The sequence below is a fragment of the Capsicum annuum genome, chromosome 6 (genome assembly GCF_002878395.1).
Source record: "Capsicum annuum cultivar UCD-10X-F1 chromosome 6, UCD10Xv1.1, whole genome shotgun sequence".
Lineage (NCBI taxonomy): Eukaryota > Viridiplantae > Streptophyta > Magnoliopsida > Solanales > Solanaceae > Capsicum > Capsicum annuum.
In genome coordinates this window covers 211,750,630-211,769,791 of record NC_061116.1, presented here as the reverse complement: position 1 = coordinate 211,769,791, position 19,162 = coordinate 211,750,630, and the positions used below count along the sequence as shown (strand labels likewise).

General features: G+C 34.6%; 3 protein-coding genes across 7 annotated transcripts; all 3 read right to left on the bottom strand.

Moving 5' to 3' along the window:
• Positions 1–2,182: 2,182 nt before the first annotated feature.
• On the bottom strand, positions 2,183–5,190 carry LOC107874724 (protein NRT1/ PTR FAMILY 2.11). The gene is made up of 5 exons (XM_016721475.2): positions 5,003–5,190; positions 4,494–4,711; positions 3,654–4,216; positions 2,972–3,513; positions 2,183–2,625 (listed from the first exon to the last, which is right to left on the bottom strand). The coding sequence occupies exons 1-5, from the start codon at positions 5,076–5,078 to the stop codon at positions 2,288–2,290; spliced, it is 1,737 nt and encodes a 578-aa protein (XP_016576961.1). The 5' UTR covers positions 5,079–5,190; the 3' UTR covers positions 2,183–2,287.
• Positions 5,191–6,258: 1,068 nt separating this feature from the next.
• LOC107875901 (serine/threonine protein phosphatase 2A 55 kDa regulatory subunit B beta isoform) lies at positions 6,259–12,992 on the bottom strand. Of its 5 annotated transcripts, none has more exons than XM_016722792.2 (14): positions 12,663–12,992; positions 10,848–10,951; positions 10,657–10,764; positions 10,425–10,544; positions 9,915–10,088; positions 9,686–9,777; positions 9,355–9,473; positions 8,217–8,340; positions 7,962–8,085; positions 7,384–7,452; positions 7,157–7,248; positions 6,953–7,030; positions 6,797–6,873; positions 6,259–6,675 (listed from the first exon to the last, which is right to left on the bottom strand). In XM_016722792.2, exons 1-14 carry the CDS (start codon positions 12,733–12,735, stop codon positions 6,548–6,550), a joined length of 1,482 nt encoding a protein of 493 aa, XP_016578278.2. In that variant the 5' UTR covers positions 12,736–12,992; the 3' UTR covers positions 6,259–6,547. The 5 variants fall into 5 exon arrangements, with proteins under 5 accessions (XP_016578278.2, XP_016578279.2, XP_047269884.1 ...); XM_047413927.1 differs by having other exon boundaries at positions 6,439–6,675; positions 6,783–6,873; positions 12,663–12,921; XM_016722793.2 differs by lacking the exon at positions 10,425–10,544 and having other exon boundaries at positions 12,663–12,954.
• A 918-nt stretch (positions 12,993–13,910) lies between these two features.
• On the bottom strand, positions 13,911–17,380 carry LOC107875902 (anthranilate phosphoribosyltransferase, chloroplastic-like; the record flags this gene model as incomplete). The annotated part of the gene is given in 9 exon segments (XM_016722794.2): positions 13,911–14,322; positions 14,400–14,534; positions 14,666–14,784; positions 15,021–15,080; positions 15,227–15,317; positions 15,520–15,708; positions 16,309–16,392; positions 16,484–16,645; positions 17,257–17,380. Coding segments are annotated over 9 exon segments (1,009 nt in total), but the record flags the coding sequence as incomplete, so codon positions are not given.
• Positions 17,381–19,162: the final 1,782 nt, after the last annotated feature.

The following is a 19,162-nucleotide window of genomic DNA, read 5'->3' as shown; positions in this document are numbered from 1 at the left end:
TTCCATCAAATACATCCAATCTTATCGTGCTTTAGAATGTATGACCATCTTTAGGTGGTCATACCTTCTTTTTAGGTTATTCCACAAAATAGGTGGATCCTTAATAGTAAGAAATTTAATTTTTAAAATTTCGTCAATATGATGATGAAAGAATATTATAGCCTTAAGTACGATCTTGATTTGATGCTTTATTTTCATTTTATTGATGTCTCCAAGACTCATAGCATTCAAATGAATTTCAGCATCCAATATCCATGAAAGATAGTTCATGCCCAAACTCTGAAGGGCAACGAACTCAAGTTTCGTAAGATTAAACATGTTAAAATAAAGAGAAAAATAATACCTTAGCCTTCAAATTTTGAGACAATAGAGTCTCGTTCTGATATCGTGTTATAAAATGAAATAACGAAGTAAAGAAAATGAGAAACAAATATTAGACTTTTATTATATTTTGATCTATGTACAAAATGGAAACAAAGGCATGCCTTTATAGGCAATTTCACCAGCATTCCAACCAGTGTAAGTAGCTGATTTATGCATGAAAAGTCTTCATTGGAAAATATAGACAATGTTGATAATGGAGAAGACATCCACACTACTGATTATTTCTTAACATTATTGCATTAATCTCTATATTTTATATATTATTTTTAGGCAAAAGGGTAAAAAATACTCCATTACTTTGATAAATTGACTAAATTTGTCCCTCATTATACTATTGAATTAAATATACTCCTATTATTATACTATCGGGCCAAAGATACCCTTGCCATTAGCAAAGTTATTAAAGATACCTTCTTTTTAACACCTCCCCACCATGACAAAGTGTGAACCACGTGGCATGATATTTGGATGAGGTGGATGCCACATGACATGCCATCTCAACATCAATTTTTTTTTTCCTTCAAATTTTATTTACTTAGTTATTTAATCTATAATTTTTTCTAAACAAATAAAATATGTGAGTATTTAACGCCAAAAGAACAAGACTAATCACTTCACTAGTAGTAAAATATTATGACGGTGTCAATTTTTATTAGCATTTCGCTAACCTTAAACCCTTATTTTCAGCACCTTTCCACTGGACTTTTCAAAATTCATCATATTCTCCGGCAACTCAGTTTTCAAACTAATCATTTTTGCTCTTTACAACCCGACGTGTGGCACATCTTTCTTCCGCCACCTTTGATGGGGGTTCTCTTTTATTTGGTGAGGAGATATCGACGTTTATTAATGAGATCAGTTATTTTATTTTAAATAAATAAAATATGTGAGTATTTAAATTGTCATTTTTTTAAAATACAAGTAATTAGTACAATTTGAAGCAAAAAGTTCAAAATGAAAAAGGAAAAAAAATTTGGATGCTGAGGTGGCACGCTACGTGGCATCCACCTGAACTAAATGTCATGCCACATTGCTCTCACCTTGCCATGGTGGAGAAGTGTTATAAAGAAGGATATTTTTGATAACTTTGTTAAGACAGAGGTGTATTTGGTCTATAGTATAACAACCAGGATACATTTGGCCAATAGCATAATGAGGAGCAAATTTAGCCAGTTTATCAAAGTAAAGGGGTATTTTGTCCTTTTGCCCTTATTTTTATGCATAAAAGATGATATATTAGCAAGATAAAAAAAATATTCCGCCTTAACAAACTCAAATTAATAAATCTATATGGTAATTAATATTTACTAACATTCTCTTAGAACTCTGATACTTGTTGTGTCTTTAGTCTCACATGTGTCTTTCTTTCATTTTATCAAAAAAAAGTAAAAAAAAAAAAAAAATCACTATTTTTTTTCTTTGTAATTCATCTTGGTGGACAACCTAGTCCACCATTTTCTCAGAGCACAGGTTGAATCGCCGAAATTTAATATTTTTTTCCAGATACGCTAAACGATTTCTTATAACAAAATAATCACTCAAACTCTATTGATACATCAAAGAAAATTATTAGGAGAAAATTCGAAATACATTTTAGGTGATACTCGAACTAAGTTGAATGACCTTTTGATTACAAAAGAAAATTGTTTGATAACAGCTTTATGTAACACTTAGGAAAACTCAATCATTTTTTCGTTACAATTATGACACTCAGGCGAGAAATGAGATGCTTTTTTGTTTCAAAATAACTTAGTAACTTTGGCGCAATAAAATAAAAATTGTGTAAAGTGTCCGCAAATGCCTCGATAATTTTCCTTTTTCTTGTTTTACTTTCTATTTGGGTTCTAACAAAGCATTATTAAATCATGAAAAACTACCATACCCATTACTGCTGACTGAAAAATCACATTACAATTTCATTTTGGTCTTTTCTTTCTCTCACTTTGTTGTCACCTGCCCTTCCTTTGTACTTGTACCATTTTGCACACACAAGAAAATAACCCAAATTCAGAATCTCTAGTGCTGCAATGAGGTAATAAAAATAGTCTAACTTCCCCTTGTTAAGGTCTTCATCCAACCAACTTGATGTCTTATGAACAAGTGATGCCAAGAAACTGCTCAAATAACTTGACCCTGCCATTCCAACAAAGAAGAGAGACGCCGCGATGCTCCTCATGTTTTCAGGACATTGTTTGTAGAAGAACTCGTTTTCGCTGATCAATGTAAATGCCTCGGAAAGACCTGAATTCAATTATGAGTATATTTGAAGTATGTTAAAGTCAAGAATAGTATTAGAATGTTGGAATTGTGTCTCAACATGAATTTCAGTTGGAAAAGAATTTAAAGTTCATTCTTGATTAATGAAAACATCCTTTGCAAATGTTTTCACTGCCCGCGACTGTCCACTGGTGCATGATCAATGCATGGACACATGCACCATTGGACAGACAGCAGAAGATTGTGAATGAAAATTATTACTACTGTTTGATATTACTCAACTGTTCGTGAACTTCAAATTCTCTATTTCAAGTTGAAGTTGAAATGATAAATGAAATTGTAAAGCGAATGTTGATTTGCAAATGCTTACCTAATAATGCTAACTGAGGTATTAGCCAGAGTCCTGACATGGATGAAATTGCACCTTTCCCCTGAGTCATTTGTAGCATTGGCCTAGTTATTGCCAGGGTTCTTCTCTTGTCTTCAACAATCCCTGATATGACCATTGTTACGATCGATAAAAATATGCCAATTCCCATTTTCTGGAGAAGGGTGATTCCATCTTCTTTTCCTGTGAATTTCCGAAGCCATGGAAGTAAAACGCGATCATAAATAGGTAGCCAAATTGTTATGCTGAGCATGGAAATGACTATGAAAGATGCTGGTGGGATGTGGAAATTGATGTGGCCTAGTTGATTGTCACTTTGTAAGGCTTGGAAGATGACATAATTTTGTGATTGAACAACGGAGACATAATAGATAGTTCCAGCAACCCATATTGGGATTACTCTCAGTAAGCATTTCACTTCTTCCACTTGTTGAATGCTGCAAAGCCTCCATGGATTGACTGCTGATCCATCTGATGAGTTTATCTGGTCTTCCGGAGTTTTTATTGCTGCTTTATTCAAGAATCTGAAATCATGAGATGTTTTAGTTAGTCAAGCAGTTACGCGTAAGAAAACAACTTTGTGATTTTACTGTTACATAGGGTTGAATTCTATACTCATACGTCAAATTAACTCGTAAGTTATGATGCTAGCAAGAGGATTTACCTAAACTGATCAGTGTAAGGAAGCATAGAATTCAAAGAATTGGAAGGCACATAGTTGAATAGGGAGAAGCATGGTTGTTGTGGCAGCTGCAAGTGCCTTTTCTTGAATGCAGCCACTAAGACCTGTGCCACACTTGACAAAGGGCTGCCTTTTGGCACAAACCTGACATAAATATTAGTGCCCACAAAGAAAAGTGCACAAGAAAGGAACATAATAATTGCTGGTATGGCTAATCCCAGAGACCAGCTGATATTTGTTTGGACATACACAATGACAGTCAATGAGACCATCACAGCGAACGTGCGCGTGAAATAGTACCAGTTGAAGAAGCTGCTGATTCCTCTTCTTCCTGATTCAGTGTTGGGATCAAATTGATCAGCACCAAATGCTAAACTACAAGGCCTTATGCCAGAAGCACCAATTACTAGCAATCCGAACCCTCCTAGTAAAAATGTCAGTTGTCCTGTTGTTGGACCAACACATACTGGTGCAGTTCCTTGGTTTTCACATTCAGGTGGATGAAGCTTTGAGACTGATGCTGTAAAACTCAGAACTAACATCCCCTGTAAATTATCAAATTGGAAAACAAAGATAAAATCTGGTCATAACAAGGACTTTTAAACAATTGATTAAGTTAGTGTGCGCTTAGTACGACAGAAGTCATTTTCTAGACAATTTTTGTCCTTTTTTCCATGTTATATGATAAGGAGATTGTACCAAGAAAGAAGACTGATATTACTTTTTCACTTCTATGACCAATATTTTCCATAAAAAAATGACTTCCGTCATACCAAACAACTCTTAGTCTCAACTTTTACTGAACACGAGTATTTCTTATACCAAGAAGGAAGACACTGAAGCAAATGCAAGGACATTGTAACGGCCAAAGTAAGTATCAGAAAGGAAAGCTCCAAGCAAGGTGCCAAAGTTGCAAGTGCCATTGAAGATGTTGACAATATTAGTAGCTGTTATGGTCTTCAAATGAAATATACTTGTCAGATAAACCAAGAGATTTGATGAGCTTCCAATTGTTCCTAGCTTCTCAAATGTCTCATTCCCTGCAGTTTATCATGCAAAAACAAGTTGAAGTCGACTATGAAATCCTCACTTTCATTTAAGCTCATTTCACATCAGCTGTCATACTAAATAGTTTAGCATACAACAATAAGTTTGAGTCGTCTATATGAATCCTCTCTTTCATTTAAGCTCATTTCATACCATTGTCATACTAAACAGTTTAACATATATTGAAAACATAAAGTAATGTCAAGAAAAGGAACACTATGAAACTACTCAATAATAAGCTGTTTTTTTCTGTAGAAGTTTAGAACACATAAAAATTACAATACCTATGACAAAGGGCATTGCTCTTATTCCTCTATATTTGATTTCATCTTTAGTTGCTTCTTTGTTAGTTTCCTCCATGGCTGCTAGTAAGGTTGTAGTTCTGTTATTTTTTCAGTCAATACTACTAAGGAATGAGGCAAAAATGAGATGGTTATATAAGAGGGAGATGCACATATATTAATTGAATCTTATTCTTTTCTCATTATGGAATAAGTTGACTTTTTCCTCTATGCACTATATGTGGAAAGAACTCTGTGGAACTTTTTCTATACTGTTGGGACATGTGGAGAAAGGGAAACCACCTTAGTGGAATCACTGTATTGAGTCTAATATTCAAGGATATCAAAACTTAATTTCACTCAACCTCAGACTAACTTAAAATTTACAGACATGTTTGCTTCCTAAAGTAAAATACTCCTTGTTCAAGAAAGTTAACAGAGGATTTTCTTTTATGAAAAATATTGAAGTGGGGTTAAATCAATTCTTTTTTGTGTACAATATTAAAGTGGTGTTAAATCAAATCGTACGTTGCATCCATTAAAATGAAAAACCAGTGTTGTTGGAAAATGAGTTGTTGCTCACAACAATCCATCTATGGAAATTGGAAAGGTACTCCATTGCTGAGAAACAAACCAATATTAGTGTGAACTAGTTTATCAATATGCTCGAAGTATACATTATATATCCTCTCCGGCGGTATATGCTGTGTATACGTATTTATATCATATATATATGGTGTAGGTAGCATTTTCTGTATATTTAATACTCCATATAAAATATACACTATCTGCACATTGTGTACATATTCTCTAAACTAAATTACCATAATTTTTGTATAATAAAACATGATCAATATAAAATAGAAAAAATATAAGTGAAAGTAGAATTCAGAGATTGTCCTATTCAAATGTCTTTAAGAGCTGTCATAATACAAAAAAGTAGAGCACCTTTTATAGGATGAAAAATCATCCATGAATTACAAAAGATAAGCTTAATAGTAGTAAGTAGGTACATGTACAACAAATATATCATCATAATCAAGCCTAATAGGAACCTTTTTGATGTTCATTTACCTAAACGTATGTACTATATGGCACTACACTTCTATACACTATACTTTCTTTTTCTCTGTCATTCAGATTAGATTGCAGGAGTTGGATAGATTTATTGGGACTTGTTTCCACCACAATGGTGGCATTTAGTTGTAGGACTGGTTTCTGGCACCCATCACATTCAGAGAAAAGTAGGAACAGAAGTATAATAAAGTAACAGTATCAAGCAAAATCTTTTGCCTCTCCTTCAGATATGCACAAAGTATGTTTATGCAAGTATCAAACTTCTGTACTATATGCTATCTTGTAAAAGCAATTCCTTTTATTTTTTTAAGGAATTGCTAGTTTTTTCAAGAACTTCCAATGGCAGACTGCTAACAGTAAGATTAGATCAAGCTGACTAGCCAGCCTCACAAACGCGTTATATTGACAGGGACAAAATATAGTATATTTTTTTACAGGAAGATTATCGGTCTGAGTCCTCTTCATAGCACTTTATGCATGGTACATGAACAAGCTGCTTCCAGCAGAGCAAGCGATCAAATTGTGTGTTGGATGCCAAGCCAGATGCAGCAACTTGGACTTCAGATTACAGGAAATCTCATTTTCTGAGATATCTTGTCCTGAAATCACCAACAAAAAGCAATGTAAATAAGATGAAAACCAAGTCACGGGGGTTGGATATGCTACCATTTGATGAATTACTTGCCCTGCACAGGCACATGCATACTTGTTACGAACTACCTTGGCGATAAAATCCTCGTGCTAAGTTGCTCAATGATGACCTTCGTGGCCTTGAAGTAGTTTGAGAGGTCGGTTTTCTACAAATGAAGGTGTAATGAAGGGTCAATTCAAGAATAAACGAAGACAAATAGAGGATGATCTTAAAACAAGGGTTACCTATTTGGTTCTTTTTTGACTTCCACTGTGATGCCATCTTCATTCCCAGTTCCACAAGAAAATACGCGAAGATGGTTGCTAAATCAACAAAAAGTTACCGGAATTCATCATATGTACAGCAACAAAATGAAAGTACAAGTAGACGACAACCCACATCGCTATTCATATGTTGGCATAGGTTAGAAATGTAATTGAAGGATAAACCTGTAAGATCCAGTTGCAAATTGAAGTCCGTCTCCGTTCAGGCAACAATCAAACTTATCAAAGATGGCATCATTCGTATACAACTTAGGAAGCTGCCACACAACATGTAAAGTCAACAAACTGCAGTACATGTATTATCATTTTCAGTTTTATGCATTACACCATATCACTAACTGTTTATATCTCGGTAAACCTCTCAGAAAAAATTGTGGCGAAGACCCTCATACCTTAGGGCGGAGGTGTTCATGAATCTTATATGTTGCAACTGGGGAAGTCTCCATGTGAGTGTCCCATAGCTATCAAATAGTAAGCAAATAAGACATAATTACGGATCCATCTTATGACAGCGAAAGTAAAACATAAAAGAAGGCCATGAACACTGGAAATATGAACCACACGAAGTCACAGCTTAGTTGTCATGTCACCAAGATAAGAGAACAAAGAAGATTCCACTATTGAGAGATGAAAGAATCAAAAGGTGGAAGTTAACAAGACAAAAAAGGAAAAGCACAAGCAACAAGCTGAATACACGTTTAAGGCCCCAAAACATGAATTAAGGAAAATGTTGGACACAGAGAATTCCCCAGAATAAATAGTGCATGAAGCAACTAATCGAGGAGTGAAAGATGTGTGAGAAGCACATATTAATACTATCCTTAAATCACTCGGTTTAGCTCTTGAGTATTAAATTGAAAATTTTGTATTCAGAATTCATTTCTTTGATGAATGTAAATGCAAAGGAAATATAGTTGATGAGAAGTTCAGTGTACATATACAGTAAAAGGATTATCGAAACTAAGAAGACCTTCAGAGTCATGTAATCGCGACTTAAAATATGCCTTCCGTCCATTGCATACTTCATGTCAGATATAGAAGCAATGATCTCACTGAAAAGTGTTTTAGAGCCATGGGTCCTCCCATCTTGCATTCTGTAAAAGGTAGTACCAAAAGTTGCAGCTCGTAAGAAGAAGTACCGTAAGCCTTGTTAGAGAAGCAGACTAGAAGCATCACTGCATCATACAGATGAGAGAAATAAAATGGAGATGGGTATAGAACTCACATTTTCACATTGTGATCACATAGTGCGGACTTCCTCATGTCAACAAGCCGGATGAATCCCCGCGAACTACTATAAGCCAACAAATTGCAATGAAGTGGATGGAATTCTGCTGATGTGATCACCTCTACATAGAAAATGGTGCAATGGTCATTTTCATCCTTTATCAGGTGGCAGTCTGGCCAAACTTTTGATGCAGAATAGAAGTATATGGTGATGAAACTAAATTACCTAATGGCATTATTCGATCCATATCATAAAGTGGATCATCATTTCAAATTTACAGTCAAGTCCTTTTCAGGGGAAGGAGTAAGGGTGGCTTCTGATTCCTTTCAAACGTTCATAGAGTTTCTTTCTTTCTTTCTTTCTTTCTTTCTTTCCTTCTATCCTATTTTTTCTTGCTTGAGATGATAGGAGCCATTCTCCTTATATCAGAGGAGAACAAGATGTCAGAATGATGAATGAATGCACTTAAAGAAGAAGAAAAAACCTTTATGGATTTGGCCGCATCTTTTTCCTTTTAATGCCTTTCCAAATCACAGCTAATGATCCCTTAGATGCTGTATCATTCTTTCTTTCATGCATCTTGGAATTTAATGATAAAACCAAAAGCAACCTATGATTGCTTTCCTCCAGAAATCTTTTAGCGAAGAAGAGTATACAATGACAGGCCTGTCATTCCAAACTAGCACCACCACCTCCTCCCCACTCACCCCAAATAAATGAGGCTAAAACTGTTCTCTTCTATATCAACAGGACAGGCCAAGAAGCTTCCCCCGCCCTCACCCAACTAACGTCATCCCTATCATGAGCTTTAACTGTAGATCACTTAAGATGGTATATACTCAATAAGCGAGGCCTATGTAGATTTCAACTACATAAATGTTCAATCTACACATATCCTTATGTTGCTAAGTGTACCTATGAGGACTAAAATTACTGCCTGAAATCATATTTTGCCTTCTGTAAGTTCTTGAAGTACTTGGCATCATATCATTAGCAGGTAGTGTTTATAAATTATATCTCCATACTTTTAGAGAATATAAACTCGGAAACTTCAAATAATGGGTTAACAGAGAGTAGAAGCGATGCGTGAGATAAGATCCAATAGGTTATATCATATGAATTGCTTCTAGATTACCTGTAAGATCTTCCATATCCTTCGGCTTCATGTCAATGATATTGAAACACTGATCGCTAACCTCAAGGTTCCATACGTTTATCCTAAGGTCATCCCCAGAAAGGAATGTCTCACCATCGCTGTAATATTAAAACCAGATTATTACCTAATGCCCGGCACTTCTTCAACTGGTAAACAGCTTTCATAATTTTTCTGGTACAGATACTTAAAGAAGGATAATCTGAGCTGATCGATCAAGCTCAATCAGAAATATGAACAACAGGTGCTGGTCAAATTTCATTTCAAGTGAGCAAGTTTAAAATTCATAATATATGCAAGAGCATAAGAATACCTATTGTTTGAGATGGAATTGATGTTGAAATCATGAGCATTGGCATACACTCTCCGAGATCTTATAGAAGCCTCATTTGTGATATCAGCAAGCTAGATACAATGGAAGCTGGAATTACAAGCTATCGCAGCATGTCAAATGCATATAGTTTGGGGAGAAGTAAATGTAATAAGAATGCAAGAATATTTCAGGTAACAAGTTAAATGATTTACACTCTTCCATGTCATACATGTGATGGCGATGTGCCGTTCATTTTGTTAGTCCATTCTAGACTGCTACCATTAGCATGAGATGGTTCACTTTGTCCGCTTGTATAACTTCTATCAGCTAAAAGAGAATTCTCTGACGTCACAGATGGATTGATGACCATTTGTTTAACGTTCTTTACTTTCTGTTCCTTGATCTGAAAAAGAAACAAATAAAGAAAATAGTAAATTGATATGTACAACTTAGTAAACACACAGTAGATGGGAACTGACAACTCGATCTAATTCCATCGAGAAGGAACACCCATCTAGCTTTTTTCTTAATTTCATAGACAATAAAATTCCATCTTGGATAGACTCTGAACAGACAATATAGTTAATACTTGATTTTTTCAGGGTGCATTGTAGTATTAGATCACACAACATAACAAATGGATAACAGAATCCCCTGAAAGGTCTCATCCAAACTTCCAGAAACTTATAAGCCAGAACCATTTGTCTGAAGTTTCACACATGCCATAGGTATTTCATACCTTCCAAAGTTTTATCGTCCTGTCATTTGCTGTAAGAAGAAATAATGAACTGTTGAGTTTCGTACACCATCTGATTTTATTAATCTTCTCTTCGATTTCCACACTCTTCAAATAATCAAACTGAAGAAGATTTAACATGATCAGCATTTGTAGTTCATAAAGATCACCTATACATGCAGAATTTTAAGCAGCCGTATGCCCGAAGATAGATAAAATGAATATCTAATTATACCTCGGGTTCATGACTCTGGAACTCCGTCTTATATTTAAATTCAGGATGCTGCCTTTGTGGAAGGTTGAACCGACCAGAGTCACTTCGAGAACTGTACTCAAAGGGATCCTAAAAGTCCATAAAGGTGAACAGTTACATGTGATGCGAAGTTTGAATGACACAAATGATATTTCTGAAAATTTTGTCCGCACTTCTTTACCAGCCTGCCGCTCAAAAATCATAACACGTCCACCTTGATCTCCAACAGCCAGATGATCACCATTCTTGTCAAACTCCATTGCAGATAAAATATCGCCTAACATATAATGCTTTTTATGCGCAGGTCATTGAGAAATGTAAAGGCAGAAGTAAAAGTGACACCATTCCTTCTTGTTCATTGTATTTCTTTTGTTCATAATTCCTCTTCTTTTTATTCAGGTGAGAGGGCAAAATAAGGAAAGAAGAACTAGACATCTCTTTGCTGTTTTCATTTTCATATAACTGAAACACAAAAAATGTTATAGAAGTATGAAGTTGTGCACCCACAGTCACTTGCAAAGGTACCAAAAGCTCACAGACAACCAATTTTCTTTTGCTGGGTGTATGAGAATTTCAAGATACATCTATTATTAGATGAAGAATAAAAGCTCAGAGAACTGAAAGAATTATTTTCCATTATATAAACAGAATTGGCTTCAACAACTTTTCCCAACTTTCTGTGGTTTAACAATCCTCATACCACGTGCAAGCCCCTTCTCATTCAAAGGAAGCAAAAGCCCATGCCAGTTCTTCCCCTTGCCATATATACGATGAGTTAATTTGATGGATTGGCTTGTGAACAGTGTTCCTCTTTTTTATTGTTTTTGGCTCTATGATATTGATTCTTCTCACATTCTATCAACATAACAAACATGGCTAACAGAAAAGTGTAAACCATAATATCCTTCCTATTGTGAGAGCCTCATCAACTTAAGTCCCCAACTGAATTTTCAAAGGAACACCTTACTCAACTTCAAGATTGTTCTATACATAATAAAGGAGTATGAACTAGTTCCGTGACGTCCCTCAGCTAACAGGTGCCTTGTTCTCAACTACATATTCAAAAAACTTGCTTCTCCTATTTCTTAATCATAGGGAATTGTGTAATACTAAAGGAAAAAAACACGCATCTTGGTGCACTAAGCTCCTATTATGCATGGGGTCAGGAGAGGGACGGATTACAAGGGTATATTATACGCAACCTTACCCTGCATTTCCACAAAACCTGTCACATGGCAACAACTTTACAAGTTAAGGCTACCTTCCGTGTAATACTAAAGAAGCAGGTGGAAAATGCTAAAGGATTCTTTCTGATAGCATCAATCAGTCTCTCGTCTCAACTGAACATCGGACCCTCCAAATTCAAGCAATATCCTTCATTCCACAATTAACAACAACAACAACAACAACAACAACTACTACTACTACTACAACTACTACTACTACTACTACTACCGCCACCACTACTGAGCCTCAATCTCAAACTAGTTGGGATAAGCTAAAATGACACCTGCCAGAATTGAATCCGCATCCCAGATTTCTAATTATCCTTGTATTATCTTTTGTTAATTAACACGTGACAATTTCTGTATGGAACCAAATCAGACAGTTTTACCCTATTTGGCTTCAAGATTTCAGGTATAAAACTACAGGACAGCAAAATTCCTTCGACCCTCCTACTTGCCTTCCAGTTACCTTAAGGAAAGGACCGTTCAAATAAGAAGAATATTACTATCATTCACCACTCATATTCTTTCAGTACTTTGCTTTCTGATATATTTCAGAAACAAATAGTATTACACATCCATACCAAAGCAAATTGAAGAAATGGAAAACCAAAGGAAGGCAACCATTCACAAATTAAATAGCAATATGATACTCATATTGATCGATATACACCCTCAACCCCCCCACAAACTCCAATGAAGAAAAATACAAATAAAACAGTATACTAGTGGAATTCATGACATAAAGAGCAAGTGACATACAATCTTGAATGTCTTCATGAGGAGTTTGTTCACCAAAGACTTGAGAGAAGTTCCATTCAGACCCAAAACTCATAGCTCTTAATTCCTTCACTCAAGACACTGAGACTCCCAAGATTCTAACAGTACTTACAAGGTTGAATCTTGGAGACAAGAAGAATACGGGAGAATCTTGAAAACGAATGAAGTTAAAGTGTGTGTACATGGGGCTACTTTATTTTCTTTGTTATCCACTCCAGATGTTTCCCGGGTAAAAAAAAAAAAAGGTTTGTGCATTAACTGTTTTTTGTCTTTTTATATGAGTAACCAAAGGTCTGATACTAGCACCGCATATATATATATGATATGACCCATCCTTGTTGGCTATAAAATGGAGTTAAATTTAATATTAACATATTTCGAAAACTGTACGATCGATGTTTCTTTTTATATTAATACTATATGATAAAAATACACATCCTAAAATATTAATTGAAATTTGTGAAGTTTGATTCTTCAAAAGTAATAATAAATGAAGGGATGGAGGGAATATTTCTTTTCCGGTCCATCTTTATATGCAGTGCAGCTCAACATTAATTAATAAAAATGAAATGAAACAAAGATGTCATGAATTTAAATATAATGTAATTTCAATTTTAAATAGTCTGTTTAGGGTTAACAAGATTTTATGACAAGTAAAAGTAAAAAAAATTATTTTGAAATAGGGACAAGTAAAAGAAAATAGAAAAAATATTAATGACATAACACATAAAGATGTTAGTACTCCCTCCGTTCTAAATTACCTATCCTAAATTTAATCAATAAAAGATAAAATTTTTCTCTCCATATTTTACTTTTTGCATTAATTACTTTTTTGTCAAATTAAATTATAAATATCATTTAATAGAGGTACTATGATAAACTAAACATGTTATTAATTATTTTTCTTAATCAATGTGTAGGAGTATTTAACTTGACCTTAACTGATATTTATGTACTCTAATTCTGAATGTGCACTTAAACTTGTATATAAACTTTAATAAGTAGACATTCATCTGGAAGCGACGTCCTATAACGTGTATGTGACTGGTTCAAAATTTAATTCCTACTTGTGCACGTGCAAACTTTACAATTTTGACCCCGTTTTCAAACTAAATAAAAAAGTAGAAAAATGAAATCAAGATTATTTTGACCTTTTAAATGTTTTATTCATGCAAGGAAAAAACGACAAGTTAACGCAGAAGACTTCACAATGGCAGGGTAAAAATAATCTTGGAAATGACTAGTTTGACTCAGATTTTCAGAAATGATAAAAATGAGTGTACATATATTTTTTCTTCTTTTTTCCACTCAGAAAATATAATGGCCAGCAAAGAGCCATTTCTTATGCTTGTTTATTGTCATTACAAACAATGCTTTCCACAGAAATCTACAGCCGCCGTACAAATTTCACAAGCCAAAGTTGCATTTGTTTTTTGTTCTCTTTTCAACCCCTTCTTCTAGTCCTTCTCCAAGCCAAAATTGCAAGTTTTGTGTTATCCATTCTTTCTTTGATTTTGAATCTTTTAACAATTACTCAGCAGGGAAAGCTGTTGACTCCCGCGAATATAACATCGACAGCTTGATGTCTTCCACCAGGTCACGTAGCAAGTGGAGTGACTCGAGGTACTGCTTCCTTCACCTTCTGTAAGTAAGCAAAGACGTAGAATGAGTTCAAGTGATCATATTTCTATCAAGAAATTGCAGACAAATTCTCCTTACGTTGGAAACTTCTATCCATTGATCAAGTGTCTTCACCGCTTTGCCAGAGAGTAGTGTTTCATGAGCTAATGCTACTCCCTCAGCCAGATTATTAACACGTCCACTTACCAAGAGAGCAGCTGATGCATTTAGTACCTGTGGAGTTATTTGATAGGTAGCGTAAGAACTTCCAAGGTGAAAGGAAGCTATTGATAACGGAAACAAGCTATGTCTATTTCTTTAAAGAGGATTTGCATGTCCGTTAACAAGCTATTGAAGAAACTTACAAATGCATCAGCAATCGACCCTTTTTCTCCTGAGAGCACACGTCTGAGCATCTCTGCATTGTACGCTGGACCTCCACCTCGCAGACTTTCAAGAGTGCAACGAGGGATGCCAAAGTCCACTATTGAAGAATAATCATGTCAGAGATTTTTTTCAAAGAGAAAATGTTAAATGACTACAGAAAAAGACATCACTCATAATGCAGCACTCTTTAGTGCAGAGTTCTGCAATGTATTTTTAGAGCGCCATTCATTGGTTATCTGTGCGAAGCAATAAGATTAAGAAATCTTGCACCCAAAAACAATTTAAAAGAAAAAAAGAAGCTCTAACTGATCCTGATATTAACTGGTTACTTACATGGATCAAAGGAGAACTTCTCAATATTGTCTGGTGTGACGTCAAGGACTAATCCAGGGCCTGTGAAACGAATTGTCATACGTAATAGGATGTAAATGGCCAGATCTAATCACTCCAAATAAACAAGCAAAGTCAACAATAAAAAAGACCATGAATGAAATTTCTAAACACAACAGATATATTAGAGGCATGGAAAAGGACCATACCAAGAGGACTCATCTCATCTAGGCCTTCCGAGTGAACAACCAATGCTCTTTTCATGCCAAACCTCTGAACTGCTTTAGCCATTTTGTGGACCTACAATAAGAGATGCTTCGTTCATCAAATGAATGTAGCACTGAGAAGAACGTTACAACGGATTAGGAAGCAAGAACCATAGGACAGAATGGAGATAACACCAGAAAATTAGCACCTGAGTTCACATAAATTGTGTTTACAAGATTCTTAAATCCACATTCATAGAATGCATGGTATTAGTGTAACCAAAGTCAAAACATACCAGGTCTTCTTTGTATACCCCTATAACAGCAAACGGCATTCTTGCTGGGTTCAACATAGGTCCCAGGATGTTGAACACTGTCTTTACTTTCAGTTTTTTCCTGATAGGTCTGACAATCTTCATCGCCGGATGGTAGATTGGAGACATCATAAAACCAATTCCAGCTTGATTTACACACTCTTTCACCCCCTGAAGTCAGAAACAATGATATACACCAACATCAACCAAGTTGAAACTATATGTACTGTCAGTTATCCCTAATGTATCATGCATTTTTCAATAATACTCTTAACACGATTTATTATAGAAACTTGCTCTTAACACCATTAACCATCATCCAAAAGTAAGAGAACAACACATAGCATATCCTTTTGTCTCTTAGTGGCAGTTGCCAAGAGCAAATAAAATGAGCACATGATGCAGGCAACTGAGATATAGTTATATAGAATAAGCCCCAGATGAAAGAAGCACGTACTGCTATTGCCATCATACTACTGGGGAGTTATTATAGTGGACAAGTTAGTGCCAGATAAGAAAAGCAGCAGCTTTAGAGGTTAGCATCAAGTACAATGGCATGGCAAATGTGCTGAATTTAGCTCTCCACCTCTTCTAAAGGGTGATTTTAATTAATAATAACTTCTCATTACATCCTTGGTCGCTTAATGACTCATTAAATTAGTCTGATACTAACTGATTTGGTGCATGTAATAACCAGTCATTCTCCTTATAAAGCAGCTAACTACATAAAAAACAACAAAAACTTCATTTTAAAACAACAATTTCACTGACCTCAGGGTCCAGCTCAATGGCAACACCTAGTTCTTCCAATACATCTGCGCTCCCACAAGCGGATGAACTGGATCTACTCCCTTGCTACAATTTAATTCCACAAACATTCAGCCTCAAATATACACAGTTATACAATGAAATGAGATATGCAGTGAGAAGGAAGAGCCTTGACAACCTTGGCTACTTTTGCACCACAAGCGGCAGCAAGTATTGAAGCACCTGTTGAAATATTCACCGTGTTTGCTCCATCCCCTCCTGTCCCAACAATATCAACTGCGTCGCCTAAGCCTTCAACTTGTCTGCAATGCTTTATCATTGCCCTTGCCAATCCCACTATCTAACGATCATCATTGGCTGTAGTTTCAAATTGATGGTTTCCAGCTCTCACAAATAAAGGTGAGAATTAATGCATTCTAATTCTATGAAATCAGATTCCTAGGCAGAGGATTATACCACCTGATGCATAGGACTGTACATCAAAATGGAACCTTTACATTATATTTTGAATTACACGCTCTTGCTTCAAAAAGCAAAGATTTTTCTGAATTATTTTTTTTCACAAAGGCAATGCACAAGAGAGTCACTCTTCTCTCACTACCAAGGGAGACTATAAATGCTAATGAACAAGGAAAAATATTCATTTCACCTACTCTATGCTCAGGAGTATATATACACCTTTAAGGCTTATAATTTATGGCATATAAGCATAAGTCATAAGTTAGGAATGCTATTCCTACACTTTTTTTTATCTTACGCAAACACTATAAAACTTAGAAACTCCTAAAATAAGCTAATCTTTTTTCTTTTTGATAAATGTGATGTGCGAGCAAGCTTGTGCACACCGTGACTAAATCCACAGGATACCAACAACAGGTACCGGATAACTCTATCCAGTAACGCTAGTATGGATGGAAAGAAATCAATGAGTGTCAAGGAAAAGGAACTTACTTCTTCAAAGGTTTCACCTTTAGCTCTCAAAAGAACAAGAAAAGCACTAATCAAAGCTTCATCAGCACCCTCCAACAAAAAATCAAGAGAATCTTCTGATTCAGATTCCGTCAAGTCTTTCCCACTTATTAAACTCTCGATCAACTGCACCAATAATCAAAACACACACACATACTCAATCACAAAATATCAATCAAATTAACAAAATCCCACTTCACAATTTTATTCAACAATCTCAAATTATGTGACACTTTTGCTTCCTAAAAAGTCTAACAGTTCAAGTTTGACTGAGAATTTTCACATGAACTCTTCAAGTTTTTTGAAATAAACTTATATATTTAATTATTATAAGTCACAATAATTGATAATTCAAAACATATATGAAAACATTACGATTAACAGATACAACTTACAGTTGAATCTCAACATCCGAAAAACCACACCTAAAAAAAAAGGTCAAACCTTTTACTATTAATTACCTGAGTAAAGGTGGATATGGATGAATGTTTATTGGAATAATTGAAAGCAGCAGCACAATGAAGAGATGAAAATTTGTTTAGTTGGGTATATTTAGCAAGTGGGTTATTCCCAAGAAACAATTTTGCAAATTCCATTCTTGCAGGTGCTGTCAATGGAATGCTGCACTGAAACCCAGCCATATTTCTCTTTTTTGTGATGGAAAATAGTAAGGGTACCCAATTTAATAAAGTGGGTTTGTTGTTGCAATAAATATGGGAGAAGAAAATTTAGAGTGCGTGTGCAAAATGTGATTTTTCTTTTCTAGTGTACAGAAGAGTGAAGGAAGTAGGCGAAGTCGTCGTGCCTGTTTTTTTTTTTCATAATTTTACTATATTATTTTTAATGTTTCAACCCTAATTTTACCATTTGACTCCTTATTAATTACTTAAGTCATTTAAATATTAAAAAATTTAATAATATTTAATAAAAATAATAAATTAATTATTAATGTCATAAATTAACTTGACATCTTATATGAGGACCACTTAAATTTTTTTCACAACTAATTTTTATAGTAATTTTGTTATATCACTTCTAATAAGTTATTATGAGTTATTTAAGACATACTTGTTTCGCTACTTTAATCGTGATATTTGGTTGACTGTTGAAATTATATGTGTCACTTAAATTAGAATAAAAGAAACAGTATTATAAATCACAATAATTTAAAACTTAAATTATTTTGAAAATATAATTGGCTATCAATGCCACAAAAATCTGGATAAGGAGATACTATAAAGTACAATAGCTTACAGCTTAAAATAGTAAATTATAATGTCAAAAAGTAGTATAAATTACAATAGCTAATAACTTAAAATATTTAATAACATATTTAAAATTTAATTAATTAAATTTATTTATGTCACATAAATTGAGATAAAAATAACATATATTAAATTCGTACTAGCACGAGCTCTTTGGTGTCTAGTGGTATCAAGAAAGGAGTTATTTGGTATATTAAGTATATGGTGGGATAATCAATTTCATTATGGGTGTGTTTAGTATGAAGGAAAATGTTTTCCATGAAAAATTTTTTCCTAGAAAATGTTGTCCTGGAAAACAAGTTAATTTTTTACTTGGTTTCTTATATTTGGTTGGTGAATGGCAAATATTTTTCGAAAAAAAAATTTTAGTATTTGATTGGTAAATGAAAAAATATTTTTCAAAAAATACATTTTAGAATCCCTTTTAAAAAAATAAATTAAAAAAAATTAAATTCTTTTTTGAGAAAGGGATTGCTAGGCAAGTGGGTGGGGGTGTCAGAATAGGCAGTGGGGGTGGGGTAAGAAAAAATTTTGAATTTTTTTTGTTTAAAAAAAATGAAAAAAATTGGCGGGGGAAGGGGGGTTAGTAGGAGCTGGGGGTCAGGGTAGGGGAGTGAGGGGGA